General features: G+C 36.6%; 1 protein-coding gene across 2 annotated transcripts in view; it reads left to right on the top strand.

Annotated features, from left to right (window-relative positions):
• Window positions 1–8,307, top strand: part of lrba (LPS responsive beige-like anchor protein) — an 875,634-nt gene extending 867,327 nt beyond the window's left edge. For both annotated transcript variants that reach the window (XM_043699606.1, XM_043699616.1), the window contains exons 55-56: window positions 2,794–2,945; window positions 6,979–8,307. In XM_043699606.1, the coding sequence (XP_043555541.1) occupies window positions 2,794–2,945; window positions 6,979–7,069 (243 nt within the window). In that variant the 3' untranslated portion in view covers window positions 7,070–8,307. The remainder of the gene's footprint in view (window positions 1–2,793; window positions 2,946–6,978) is intronic.
• Window positions 8,308–15,761: the final 7,454 nt, after the last annotated feature.

Genomic DNA, 15,761 nt, shown 5'->3' with positions numbered 1-15,761 from the left:
TTGATCAAATTGTTTGTTTATTTATTTTATTCCAAGAATTTTTTTCTTTAAGATCCTTATTTTGTTTGATTCTTATTTCACAGGACTCTTTGCTCCTAATTGGCCTTTAGCAAAACAATCCGATACTGTATAATTTTAAATCTCTTGCCATGAATTATCAAAAGTAAAGCAGCCAGGGAAATGATGCAATTATGATGCTATTTTTAAATTGTGGTATCTGTTTTCTAACATTTATAGGATTTATTTTATACTAACACAAATATTGCCTTTTCTAGACTGTGATTTGTTTCTGAACTAGTAAAAAGAGAACTGATTAAGAGCAGCATCAAAGAGTGTGATATCCATCCAGACAAAATGTTTTCCTGTAGGCAGAGAAATTCCTGCAGTCTTTAGGAGTCTTGCTTACAGGAATTTCTGCAGTGTCCAGGAGTCCTGCTTACCTGTATCCCTGCGGTATAGAAGCACACAATCCTTGTGGTAAAGTGCTGTGAGGTTTTTGCTCATTTGAGGCTGTTGAGCTGTCTAGACTTTTATCTGGTTTGTTACTTCTTGCTATACAAGACAAAATGTTCTCAAATTGCTACACTTTTTTTTTCTTTGTTCATGGGATGTGGGTAACACTGGCAAAGTTAGCATTTCTTGTCCACCCCCAGTTTCCCATAAGAAAATAATGGCGTGCCATTGATTTGAACTGCTGTGAGCATTCTGGTTTAGATGCATCCACAATGCTGTTGGGGAGGGAGTTCCAGTGAAGAAATAGTGATTAGTCCCCAAAGTAAGGATAGTGTGTGAGACATGGAACTATTGATGCCAAAAAGCTGGTGACAATCCCTTGGAAACATCAAGAGGGCAGTGAGGGGAGCAATACCGTGTACAATGAAATGTGATTGGTGTTTCCAGGAAGAAGCATGATATTTAACAGAACTTTTTCCCCAAAACAATTTATGTTTGATAAAAGGAGAAAAGGTGAAAACCAGGACATCTGAGCTGTTTTTAGGAAATTGTCAGGCACTGGGGCATTTAATGTAAAACTGGGTCTGTCCTGGCAAAATTGAGTGATGCAGATGCTTGTGATTGTGTAAGATGTAATTTTGTTTTATTGATTATTTAAAGTGAATTTACTTTATTTTGAAATATTATTTGCCTGTCAATTCAGGTGTCATTTGCATTGGTTCTCATTTGTGTTAAAGTAAAAACTACTGTAAGCGGAAATTTGTAGATAATTTCTTAATGGAGGGGTTCATTCGGTAAATTTATTTATGTCATTTCAATTTTCCCAGAGGATCATACCATATGTGCAAGTTTAAAATAAAAAGGAACAACAGAACTCCCTCTTCTGTGCCCATCTAACATTTACAATCCACCTAAGAATAGCATGCGTTACTTCACTTGTGAAATTTTTCAATTTCTATAAAATTCATCTTGTAGTCACTCGAGATTACTAAGCTACAGTACTTTGTGCATTGGGCCAAGAATATAACTTGACTCATCAAATGTAAAATCTAATTTAACACAATATACTAGCAGTGCACTGGCAAAAGTAACTTTCATTCTTTCACTTTGGGCTAGAAAAGTCTGAAAGGGGCAAAGTATGTGTTTTTGTTATGTTTTAGTTCTATTATAAACACTTTGTGCTTTTTAAAATTGCAATTTCCATTGCAAACTGCTGTTCAACGCTGCTCTCTAAATGTTGCTGTCATAGAATATAGAACAGTAACATAGCATAGAAATGGGCCCTTTGGTCCACCATGTCTGTAGTGACAATGATGCCATTCTAAACTGATCCCATCTGCCTGTACATGATCCATATCCATCCATTCCTTGCCTGTTCATGTGTTAAGTAGACTGATGATTTTGGTTGTTGTACTTTGTTTAACAGAAAATCAAATGCTATATTTTGTGATGTAATTTTAATCTCTTGCAAAAAGCTTTTTTAAATGGTTATTGCAAATTTACAGTAGTACATAATATAAGAACAGCAAGGATCACCATTTATGACAATAAATTTATTGAATGTTGCTATAATAATACCTTACTTCTCCAGACTCTTACTTCATGTTCTAAAAATGTAATGAGGCAAAAAGGATTTCTGTTATGATGCAGTAGTTCCAAAATTCTAAATTCATCATGCCCCTTTTGAGAAAATGTGAGGTAAAATGCTCAGAAATTCTGTACTAATATATTTTTCAGAAAACACAGAGGGGTTCCCATATCTTGAAGAGTTATGATTAGTCTTTTCAAGTGATTATCAAATTTTGTGTGTTTATGCATCTGGTATTTAACAGAACAATCCTTCCATTTTCTATATTGGCTAATAGATATAGTTATGGAAATTAATTCATTCTAATAGCAAACTAAGCATTGGGATTTGCAGTTTTACTGCTATAACATGAAATGGTTGCAAATGACACCAGCGGCAACATCATTTTTCAAGAAACCCAGCAATCAACTGAAGAATGTTTTGATCTCAACGATTTGTAATGCATTTTGATATATTGGCCAGTCGAAACCAAAATGACATATTTTCTTAAAATAAATACAACATATAAGAAGATGATAGTGAACTTGATGATTTACAGTTATGACAAACTGACATATGACAAAAAATAAAACTGTCAGTTTTTTTGTTAGAAGAAGTGAGAATGTTATGTCCTTGGAGAAAACCCTGGGTGATACTGTTAATATACAACCTTGTTTAAAAAATACCAGCTGTTGAGTTGCAGCCAAAGTCAGCAGATGACTAAGTGGATATGAGCTGAGAGCTATGTTGTAATATGTGTGGTTCTTCTCCAGGCTATGCTGCTGAGTCGTGACGGGCAATACCTCATTGCTGGTGGAGATAGTGGAATTGTGGCTGTGTGGCAGGTATGGGACCTCAAACAACTGATGACTTATCCTGGATGTGATGCTGGTATTAGGGCCATGGCCATGTCTCATGACCAAAGGTAAGATGTATTTCAAAAATACTGGACAAACTACTTTCTTCTCCTTCAAAGTTCTTCTTTCTTCTATATGCAATTTTTGAAAATTGCCAAACTGTGGCCTGTAAAGTAATAATGGGTTGAAACTTGTCAAGCAAATAATAAGAATGGCAGGATACTGGCATGGATAGAGGATTGGCTGACTGGCACAAGAAAGAATGTGGGGGGGAAAGGTCTTTTTAAGGATAGCAGCCAGTACCTAGTGGAGATCCACAGGTCCGTTTTGGGACCACAACTATTCATGTTAAACATTAACAATCTGGATGAAGGAACTGAGGGCATTATTACTAAATTTGTAGATGATCCAAAGATGGATGGAGGGACACTTTTTGTGTTGGGGAAGCAGGGAGGCTGCGGCAGGACTTGGACAGATGGGAGCAAAGAAGTGGCAGATGGAATACAATGTGGGAAAGTGTGAGGTTATGCACTTTGATAGGGAGAATAGAGGCATAGGCCATTTTCTAAAGGGGGAAAGACTTCAGAAATCTGAAGCACAAAGGGACTTGGGACACCTGGTTCAGGATTCTTTTACATGCAGGTTCAGTTGGCAGTTAGGAAGGCAAATGCAATGTTACCATTCATTGCAAGAGAGCTAGAATGCAACAGCAGGGATGTACTGCTAAGTCTTTATCTTCTAGATTACTTACAGTGTGGAAACAGGCCCTTCGTCCCAACAAGTTCACACCAACCCGCCGATGCGCAACCCACCCAGACCCATTACCCTACATTTACCCCTTCACTACGGGCAATTTAGCATGACCAATTCACCTAACCTGCACATTTTTGGATTGTGGGAGGAAACCCATAGAGACACAGGGAGAATGTGCAAACTCCACACACAGTCGCCTGAGGCAGGAATTGAACCCGGGTCTCTGGCGCTGTGAGGCAGCTGTGCTATCCACTGTGCCACCGTGCCATATAAGACTCTGGTCAGACCATGTTTGGAATGTTGTGATCAATTTTAGGCTCCATACCTAAGGAAGGATATGTTGGCGGCCCGGGGGAGGTTCACAAGAATGATCCTGTAAATGAAAGGTTTGTTGTATGAGGAGTGTTTGAAAACTCTTGAACCTGTACTCAGTGGAGTTTAGAAGGATAAGGAGTGTCCTATTGCAACTTTCAAAATACTGAGAGGGCTGGAGAGAGTGGATAAACAGCAGGTATCACTAACAGGGGGAACTAGGACATGAGAGCACAACCTCAGAGTTGAGGGATGACCGTTTAGAAATGAGAGAAGGAGAAATTTCTTCAGCCAGCAGGTGATGAATTTTTGGAACTTGTTGCCGCAGGAGACTGTGGAGGCCCAGACATTGAATGTCTTTAAGACAGAGATAGATAGGTTCTTGATTAGTAAGAGGATAAAAGGTTATGGGGATATACTTCAACCACTGTTCTCGGAAGTGAAAGGCAAACAGACAAAATTACAGCACTTGTTCAATTATCTTTCTGAACATGTGAAATTGAACTTGGGACATCTTAATGGTCTCAATTATTTCAGTAATAAAATTAGATATTATCAATGCAAAATTGCATTCCGTTGCTCTATAGCTTTCTGCATTGCTGGTTTACTAACCTACAACTGGATTATTTTAATTTTTAGTAGTCATTGTTTTTTTTTAATAGTTTGCTTTATGAAAGGTTACTAGAACATGACAAATAATTGGAACTATTAAGAGACAAGTACATAACAGACTGAAAAGGACAAACTCTCTTTTATTAGGATAAAAGAATTGTTCAAGAACTTGAGAAATTTCTAATATCATCAAAGTTGCACTATGATCACAATGCAAATCAAATTAAAAATCACACAACACCAGGTTCTAACAGATGAAAGGCTTAACAGACAATCAATTTTTCAATGTATAATTTCAGTTACATCACACTGTAAATTTTTGCTATAAATTCTGTGTTAGGATTGAGCCCTCCACTATCCCCTGATGAAGGAGCAGCACTCTGAAAGTTAGTGTGCTTCCAATCAAGCCTGTTGGACTATAACCTGGTGTTGTGTGATTTTTAACTTTGTACACCCCAGTCCAACACCGGCATCTCCAAATCACAAATCAAATTAAGTATTCTGCAAAACAGAATCAAAATTCTTAATTTTAGAAATATACTGAGGGTGAAATTCACCTTTGGCCAGTACAAAATATTTGGTGAACAATAGCCCATTACACATCCCATTAAGTCTCCAGTCCTGTTGACTTCTATGGAAAGGAAAATCATTTGAGACATATATTGCATGGTTCACCCACTACTTCTGTTTTGCTTCACTGATGCAAGATGGATTTTATCTGCATTGGCCTGTATTTTGTAGGTCAGCAATGAAAAAGTGGTTCTAACCATTGCTTAATCTTTCATATAAGATTTTTATCAATTTATGCACTGACATTTGTGATGGTAAGGGAATCAAAATATTGGGATATCCTCTTCAGGGATGTGTGTGCCTTAACCAATGAGACTGAAGAGTCTTTACTCAGAAACACCAAGTCTGAAGTGGACATTGCAATAGTTAATGTCAAATTGTGTACAGAAAGCAAAATAGAAAGGAAAAGACAATGAGATTGAGAGGGAGAGATAAAAGAAACGCAAGTTAAAACATTTAGTTTTTTAATAGCCTCTAACTAGCATAATTAAAATATTACAGGATTACTTTTTACATTTATAAAGATTCAGTTTTGAATGCAAGGAAGATAAGTTAGCAGTGATTAAGTCTCATCATATTATTTTTCAAAATTACTTAGCCTGCAGTGAACTAGCTCTAATTTTCTTTGGACACTTAGTTGTTATCTGTCATGTAAGATACTGCAACTTCAAGCCCTTTCATAGATTTCAATGTTACGACTTTAAGCAAAATACTATTACAAGGCAGCTTTTTGGAGCAATGGGGTAAATAGGACAATAATTTTCTGATTTCCATGTTTATGCACTTCACTGGAGGTTACTAAGAGTTTCTTTATTTCTTTAGAATATAGCATCAGCCAGATATATATGTAATGGTTTGAAATTTGAAGTCATAAATGTATATCCCCTGTGTACACATCTACCCCCACAAATATGTACAAGCCCTCACACTTGTCCACCAGAGACTCTCGTGATGAAAGTTTATAATATGTTGTTGGTTGGAAACTTGAATGTCAAGGAAAATGTATTGATAGTTTTCAGCTATAGAAAGATGACATTTTTTAAAAGTCAGAAACAATTTGTTTTATCATTGAGTCAATGCTAAAATCCAATGATTTAAGCCAAATGCTCGAACAAATAATCTATAGGTAGAGAGGCCAAGGACAATAAGCAGGTCCACTTCAGAGAAAAATATCTGTACCAATAGAGGAGCAGTTTAGTTTTTACAGTCTCCAGGCCATCAAAACTAAAAATAAGTCTTGAGCCATTTTAGCAGAATGCTCGACAGGCCCAGAGATTTTCTTGCGTTCAGTGAGTTAGCTAGTGTCTGTGTATATCAGGGAAACAGTAACAGAGAGTTATCAGTTGTTTCCAGGAGTGATTATTATCACATCTAAAAGCAGAAAGGCAGAAAAACCTAGATATGGTTATTCAGTGATTTTGCCTATTATTGAAAATGTTCTTTTGGGTTTGAAAACCCACACCACAATATCCCCCTCTCCATCTAGCGCAGCACCTGCTAACACCAAGCTCTCATTTTAATTGATCTGATGTAAAGCTTTTGAAGTAAATTAACTTTCTGTAAATAGCAATGGTTCCATTGAATATTAAAGACATGTAAATAAATTATCATATTTTGACATAAGATGTGTGCGCAGAAGCAGGTCATTCAGCCCACTGAGTCTGCTCCGCCATTCGGTGAAATCATGGCTGATCTGATAGTGCTCAAATCCAACTTTCCTACCGACTCTCAATATCAAAAACTTGGATGTATTGAATTTCAGTCTTTTCTTTGTTGTATTTGGACATTTTTAGTATAATATTGATTGATGTAAATTATATTCTGTGAAACTAACTGTACCTCTTTTTAATTTAGGGTCATCATTACTGGAATGGCATCTGGAAGTATAGTACTGTTTTACATCGATTTTAATCGATGGCATCATGAGTATCAAACCAGGTACTAAAGATGCCTTCAATACACAGAGATGCATTGCTATGTGCTGGAATTTTTAAAAAATCATGATCCAGAAGATCAAATAGCCATTGTTGGTGAATTGAGAGTTTTTAATCATCATAATCATTCAATCCTGCCACTGTGTGTATATATATATATGCCTTCATTCATATGAAGAAGCAACAAATTTGAATGTAACAAAAAAGTCTCCAGGAAAGCAGAGTATTTTGAAATGCTTACTGCTATTTTTGTAGAATATGAGGAATTTGACATATCATTCGTAGAACACCAGAACATATAAGTCTGATGCAGAAATACAAACGTCTATTTTTAGGAGGAACAAATCTTTACACGATTCTTTATAAGTGTCTCATTCATAAGAAATACAATGACTATTTCTTTACGCTCATCTCTAAGAAGAAATGACCGATTTAACAGAATGTAAAACAGAAATTTTAATCAGATATTCATAATTATGTTAGAACTAAGCAATATATTTACACCTGTGATTTAATTATTACATATGTAGAGATCAAATTTTGAGAAGTTTCTTTTTGGGGAGAAGATTTGCACGTGGGGGTGTACAAATCCTTTCTAAGGCATGGTTCTTTGCTGTATTTTTTCATTAATGTTATGGTAGCTTAGCACTGATATTACTGGGAACAAAAAGCAATATTTAAATTATGACCTAGGATTTTTTTTAACTTTATAACAGTCTATCAGAAACTATATTCTTGTCATTGGCATGCTGCTGGGCTGGCAAAGGGAACAGGTGAACGGTAAATCAATCCAGTGTACCAGGTTTTGTCCGTTCCAAAGAGTGTGCGTGCATTTTCAAAGAATTATGTCCATTGATTTCATTTCTATAGCCTTTGTTAAACACATTAATAATCCTAACATTGTTATTTGACATTGACTCCTGATAACTCTTTGTAACTGTGAAATTCTGTTTGGGTTTCTGTCCTACTTGTGTGTGTGTGTGCGTGTGTGTGTGTGAAATCGAATATTGGGATGTTGTGGTAAGCCTCATATTTTCAGAAATTAAATTGCTGAAAACATTCCACCTTGCTGAGCGAAGGTTTGCTCAATATGGATCTTGCTGGTGCCTAATGGTGCATTAGTAACCTGCCAGAGGGACCAAGTTACTGTATTTCAAAACTTCACTCAAATGATTTTTGGTGATGATTTGGAATGAGGTTATTCCAGTTTGTGTAATGAAATCAAAAATAAAGTTCACTTGTATCTTGAGACTGGAGTCTTTTCTTTTGACTGACAGTATTAAAACAATCCAACCTTGAGATTGGTTGCTGTTTATTTAGATAACATTATATTGAGCAAATCTCTAAGCACCACTTGTAAACCGTGACTTTGTATGATTTGTGGATCATGTTTTTCTTTTCTGCAATAGAACTCCAAATTACCTGAGGCCATGCAACTGAATAACTGTAACTTAACGGCTGCAAGGTCTCAAGTGGAGAAATAACACGAGCATTTGTTAGAAATTAATTATAGAACAAAACGCTTTGCTGAAAAAGTTAAATTCTATTGATTTAACTGTTTCAGACAAGCAATGATTTTTCTTGGATTTTGTTTTGACAAAAATAATTATCATGGATTTCACAACTGAAACCTTTTGTTTAGAAAGTAAAGATGGAGTACAGAAGGGGATTGTTTGGAAAACATAATTATATCTAATGTTGAAATGGAAAATAGTTCCACTGATGTGCAATTGATGTCTTCATTATCACTCAAAAGCTATTAATTAGGTTTCTTGTGATTGTTTTACTGCCATTTGACAAGCTTTGAACCATGAACTTCACACTTCATGTCAACGGCATCTTTTCAGGTGTATGGTTTTGCTTTAAACCCAAGTTCACAGTAACAATTAACCCTAAAGTTTCAAACTATTGATCATTATTATAATCAAATTGTGAGAAGTTCAACTGATTAAAACAATCCTAACTATAAAAGCAAGTGATTGTTCCTGATTAAATGAAGTAAAAGACTGATTAATGGATGCAATTCATGTATGTGGAGAGTAAATGTGATACTTGCTTCAGTGGCAATCTGAAAGTTGGTGAGAGTAGAAGAATATGGCCATGTGTTTGTTTTGGCTACTGAAATTTTACACAGTTGCAATATTTGGAAAATAAATTTCTGACCTCGTTTTATGTTTAATTTGTTTGGGAATAAGCTAAAGGCTGCTCAATTTGCCTGGATTGTAGTTTCAGAATTTTGAAATTTGCAACCTAACTTGAGAAGTGAAATGGATGATCATTACATTTAGGCTAAAATATACTCAAAGAAGTTTCAAATTATAAATAGAATTATATAGGTATACAGTGGAAGGTATAGATTTACACTTATGATTTTCTTTGAGTAGTTGTCTAGTTTTATCCAGACCAATATTGACAATTAAAACGTTAATAGCTGAAATCAGCCTACTCCTTGGAGTCTACATTCCAAGATGGTGTTAGAGCAGCCTAACCTATGAATTGCAAATAGAAACCTAGAATATTTAAGATTTACAAAAATAATAAACTTGTTTTTAAGAAAAATACCTAATCATATTTAATTTGTTTTGGAATCAAAACCACTTTCCACATTGAAAAAGACAGCTTTTTTTGGGCCTTAGCCTTTTCCTATTCCTACAATTCCGAAGATCTTAAGAGCAGAGTTATCTTTTAGTCTTGGAATAAAGATTTTTTTTTAAATCTTCAGTTGCAGTACTTTAGATCCATTAGTTTAATCTACTCACTTACCTATTCTTCTTAAGCCCTATCCCATCAGCTAAAAGGCATAATCAGAGGCTTAGATCTATTCCTATTGAGAAGCATGTGAAGGCACTATATGCTGATGCCACTTTTTTCTGCTTTTGGGGGAATGCTTTACTCTGTTCAATGTCTCAACAAACCATATAAGTAAGATTAGGATTGGAAGAATGTTCTTCTATAATACTGTATTGCCACTGCTAACATTTGTTCAGAGCAACTTACACGTTACTTTCAACAGTCTTGATTAAGTAATTTCATGCCATAAAAGAAACATATGATTGAAGGATTCTACATCTTATGAATATCTTAAATATCATTACCAAACGGAGCTATGAAAATATGAAAAAACGTTTACAGGGATAATATCATCCACATAAACATTTGGAATAACTTTCTTTTTGAAGATATAGTTGTACCTTTTGCTCCAAATGCGTCACATGCAAGTGGTAGAATAAGTTCAATGAAATTTACATCATACAATATGTTCATTTTTAACTTTTCTTTAAAATTGTTTTCTCATTGAGATAATAGCCCTGTAAGCATTCACCCTTATTTTCTTTGAAAATTGTACATCCCTGCTTCAGTTGTACAATTTTAAAAAAATAATCTGGTGAAGATAACAATATTTCACATTAAAATTATGCAAGTACCATATTACTAACAGAACAACATCTAACATATGAATTTTAACAAATAGATTTATTTTCTGTATTGCTGTAAAAGTTTGACGTTTGTACAACATCATGGATCAAATGTACATCGAATTACTTCCCTCTGGAAGAACACAATGAAAGAATAGACATTACCTTTAAACACAGGAATCAAGGTTTGTCCTAGTTATTAATGATGAACATATCCACAGACAATCTGATCAGATAATGCATGGCTGAGAGGGGACATTTGCAGTCTATGTGAAAATTGTTTGAGAGCATCTGTGGATTCTTATGTGCTGAAGATGAGCCAGGGTTGGAAGGTTTGAACTATAGGGAGAAGCTGAATAGGCTGGGGCTGTTTTCCCTGGGGGGTTGGAGGCTGAGGAGTAATGTTATAGAGGTTTATAAAATCATGAGGGGCTTGGATAGGATAAATAGGCAAAGTCTTTTTCCTGGGGCCTGGGAGTCCAGAACTAGAGGGCATGGGTTTAGGGTGAGAGGGGAAAGATATAAAAGAGACCTAAGGGGCAACTTTTTTCACGCAGAGAGTGGTATGTGTATGGAATGAGCTGCCAGAGGATGTGGTGGAGGCTGGTACAATTGCAACATTTAAGAGGCATTTGGATGGGTATATGAATAGGAAGGGTTTGGAGGGATATGGGCCGGGTGCTGGCAGGTGGGACTAGATTGGGTTGGGATATCTGGTCGGCATGGACGCTTTGGACTGAAGGGATCTTTCAGGGTTCTTTGTGCATGGACTCAAGGATCCCTCTGCACATCCACACTACCAAGAATCTTTCCATTGACCCAGAACTCTGCTTTCCTGTTATTCTTCCCAAAGTGCATCACCTCACATTTAGCTGCATTTGCCACCTCTCAGCCCAATTCTGCAGTTTATCCAAGTCCCCCTGCAACCTGTAACATTCTTCCAAACTGTCCACTACTCCGCCGACTTTAGTCATTTTCCTTCCCTTCCTTGCTTACATCCTAGTTAAAAAGAACTTTGATTACTTGCTTAACATGGTATTTCAGCACTGGTTTTCTTTTTTTCCAAATCATAGCTTGTTTCAAACTTACAATAAATACACAAAATCTCTCATTATAACTGTGTATTTTGTGCTGTATATTGTTTAAAAAATACAATAATTGTGAATCCAAGACCATGAGATATAGGAGCAGTGTAAGGCCAGTCAGTCCATTGAGTCTGCTCACTGTTTGATCCTGGCTGATATGTTTCCCAAGCCATTCTCCACCCTTTTCCCTGGAACCTTTGATCCCCTTACTAATCAAGAACCTACCTTAATGCTCTCAATCAAAGCCATCTGTGGCAATGAGTTCAACAAATTCATCACCCTCTGGTTGAAGAAATTTCTCCTCATCCCAGTCCTAAAGGGCTGTTCCTTCATTCTAAGGCTGTGCTTTCATGTCCTAGTCTCTTGCAGAATTCTATGGCAGATACACCAATCAGTTAGTGTCCTACGTTCAATTAACAGAGTATGTGTAAAAATATTCCAAATTAAACTGTCCCTTCACGAGCTTCTTCTTTCTATTTGTTGGTGGGAAATCATTTGTTTTCTTGAAAATCTCTTGAAATTTCAGGTTGAAGGTTTGCTCAGGAATTTGTGTAACTTATTGACTGTGTAGTTTTTCAACTTCATATTTCCTTACCACTCCCCATAGATATTCTGATTTTTTTCAGCTGTTCTATGTTACTTTTAGTTCACATTATCGAAAGATTAAGTATGATTATCATTAGATGTATTACAAAATAAATGTGCAGAAAGGAGAAACTATCAGGTGTAGCCAATACAGCATTGAACTCCCAACCTTATAACTTATTAATTTCTTGTTAAATTACCAAGACCATTCAGACTGACTGAATTATCTTTTAGTCTGGGATAATTCAGGAACTTATTTCTGTGAAACTGAAAGAACCAACAGAGTAGCAGCCGTAAACTGAAGGAATACAGTGCATACAGTATATGGAGAGAAAAGGTGCAATTTACAGAAAGTTAATAACCAGCATTCATGTCTCAAACATTTAATTCCTTCAAAATAACATCACTGGAAATTTTTAGAACCTACTGTAGGTAGTTACGAATTACAAATAAAGGAAATGTTATTGATCTTTAGTGAAATATCTTATTGCACATGTAGCAACATTCTTATACTGAAGGCATTTAGAAATCCTCCATTTAGCCTATTAGTTAGTACTGTAACATATGCCTCAAAGAGACTTTAACCAACTGTTTTTAGTTTAGCCAAGGAAGATTCAATGTTTTTTAAATGTTTAAAATGTTATATTTTTCCATGTGTTTAATGTTAAGGATCTCAGACATTGTTTCTCTGATCTCCATGATTACATTAACTTTTCACCGATTATGAGTGGCAGTCTTTCTAAAATCATCAGTGCAGGGGACCTATTACGTATAAGTCTGTATTTGAACAAGTATTTGGACAGATTTTGCTTTGAGAATGTGATTGAGCATGATATTGGTGCCCTGGGCTGTGCACTTCTGAATTTGGAGTTCAAATGCCAAGGATAGCACTAAACTAAATTGAATTAAAATTATTCCCTTTTTTTGAATAAATCCTTTAGATGGTTCAATGATCCTTCACACCTGGGATTTGGATTTCAATCTGCTACAGATTGTTAGATTGAAAGTGATGTTTCCCAATCAACAAAGTTCAAATTACTAATCTGCCATTTCTTAGTTTATCCTTACACCATTCTTTGAACAAAGACATAATATTTACAATTCTCCACTCTTCTGGCATGCTCCTGAGTCTAAAGATGACTTTAAAATTATTATCAGCACCTCTATTCCCATTTCTCTCTGTATGCTTGGATGCATCTCATTTGGTCCTGCTGTTTTGTCAAGTGGTAGGCAGTGTCGATAAGGCCTATCTAAAATATCTCCACCTTCAATTCTTTTAAATTTCCAGTGACCGAATTTCCCATCCTTGTTCATTATGACCTATGCAAGATTGATTTCCTTAGAAAGACGGATGCTAAGTATGTTTTGAATACCTCACCTCTGTTCTCTGCCCTATGTATAGCTTTCCTTTTTGGTCCGTAATTGACTGCATTCCTCTTTTTCCACCCTGATCATTACTTTTGTGTCTAAAGAAAATTTTGGGATCCCCTTTAAAGTTGACTGCCAGTAAATATTCAGCCTGGAGTCCGGTTAACAGAGGTGTGCCACAAGGATCTGTTTGAGACTCCCTCTTTGCTAATTTTATTTGTTTCTTCACCTTCTGTCTTTTATATTCAGTCCAGTTCTTAATTAGCTTTTTATCTGACATCTATAATAAACATTTTTTCTTCTTTATCATAATTTCTACCTCTTTTGTCATCCAGGAAGTTCTGTATTTGCACTTTCCCTTTCAAGGGAATTTAATTTGACTGCAACTAAGTCATGTTTTCTTTAATGGTAGCCCATTCTTCAGCAAAGACTTCTCCTGCTGAACTTTGACCAATGTATTCAACCCCAGGTCTATTGTAGTCAGCTTACCAACAATTAATTTTTCTCACTCTGGAATGCTGATTATCCTTTTCCATTGTCACCTTCAATACTATGATACAACAAATATTATCCCTTAAATGTCCTACCACCGGCTACTTGGCTCACCTCATTCCCAAGAACCAGGTCTCACAGTACTTCCTCTCTGCCCTTTTCATCAATTATCTGCATACCGACTGGGATATTGGTAAAGTCCTGATTATAAATACAAAATTTTTTTGCACCCTTCTGTAATATCCATGCAAACTTGTTACACTATATTATTAGTGGCCAAGAGCAGTGCAATTGCACAAGTTTTGTTCTTTATCTCTATGTCTAACCAAATCAGATCTGTTGTTGACCCTTTTAGGACATCTTTCTCAAGCACTGCATTTCTCTCTTTAATCAATACCAACAACTTCCCTTTTCATTTTTTTCCTAACTTTCCTGAACATCTTGTGAAAGAGATATTTAAAACCCTGTCCTGCCCTTACTTGAGCTCTCACTTTATCTTCCAACAGATCTAACCCAGTCTTATCGACTCTGTAGTCCAAAAAGGTCACTTGAGGTGCATGGACCACAATTTTCCCTTCTCGGGTGTATGCCCACCTGGTAGAAATGAGTAAGAATCATGTCCACGTTCTCTAAGTGTTCCTCATCAGCTTTCATTTTATTAGCACATCATCTGGATAAATGATGATCTGGGATAGACCCTGTAAAATGTTCTCCATTATTCACTGAAAACATTGCACAGGCTGACAATACCCCAAATGGCAGTCTCATATATTGATACAAACCCTTACGGGTATTAATTGTAACATACTTCTGGGAATCCTCATCTAACCACAATTGCAAGTACGCATGGATCATGTCCAGCTTCGTGAAGGACAGCTCCCCTGCCAACTTTGCATATAAATCCTCAATGCAAGGGATCAGGTATTTATCCATCTGGGAAAAGTGGTTTACCATTTGTTTAAAATTTCCAGAAAAGTGAACCGACACTTCAAGTTTCACTATCTGTATGACTGTGCTGCCCATTCCGCAAGCTAGACTGGTTTGATGATTCATTTGCTTTCCAGCCTTCTGATTTCTGCCTCTACTTTTTACCCGTAAGGCAAATGGCACTGGGCAGGTCTTGCAGAATCTTACAATTGCTTCCTGGTCAACATGCAAGGTGCCCTTGGCTCCTTTGTTAGTCTCTAGACCTTCCTGAAAATCTTTGGGTATTTAATTAGGATTTCACTCAGGCAGTTTTCTAATCAAAAAATGTTGAGTCAATCTAGGCAAATCTTTCTCAACCAATTTCACCCCATCAAGCTTAAGCTTGAGCCTGAGCCTTTTACTACAATCAGACGTAACTGAATCAGCTGCTTCTCATAAGAGCCGGAGATGTGTTGCTGGAAAAGCGCAGCAGGTCAGGCAGCATCCAGGGAACAGGAGAATCGACGTTTCGGGCATAAGCCCTTCTTCAGGAATGAGGAAAGTTTGTCCAGCAGGCTAAGATAAAAGGTAGGGAGGAGGGACTTGGGGGAGGGGCGTCGGAATTGTGATAGGTGGAAAGAGGTCAAGGTGAGGGTGATATATCAGACTGGGGTGGGGGCGGAGAGGTCGGGAAGAAGATTGCAGGTTAGGAAGGCAGTGCTGAGTTCGATGGATTTGACTGAGACAAGGTGGGGGGAGGGAGAATGAGGAAACTGGTGAAATCCGAGTTCATCCCTTGTGGTTGGACGGTTCCTAGGTGGAAGATAAGGCGCTCTTCCTCCAACCGTCGT

Source organism: Chiloscyllium plagiosum, chromosome 1 (genome assembly GCF_004010195.1).
Source record: "Chiloscyllium plagiosum isolate BGI_BamShark_2017 chromosome 1, ASM401019v2, whole genome shotgun sequence".
Classification (NCBI taxonomy): domain Eukaryota; kingdom Metazoa; phylum Chordata; class Chondrichthyes; order Orectolobiformes; family Hemiscylliidae; genus Chiloscyllium; species Chiloscyllium plagiosum.
The sequence above is the reverse complement of the archived record's forward strand: the minus strand, read 5'-3'. Positions and strand labels throughout refer to the sequence as shown.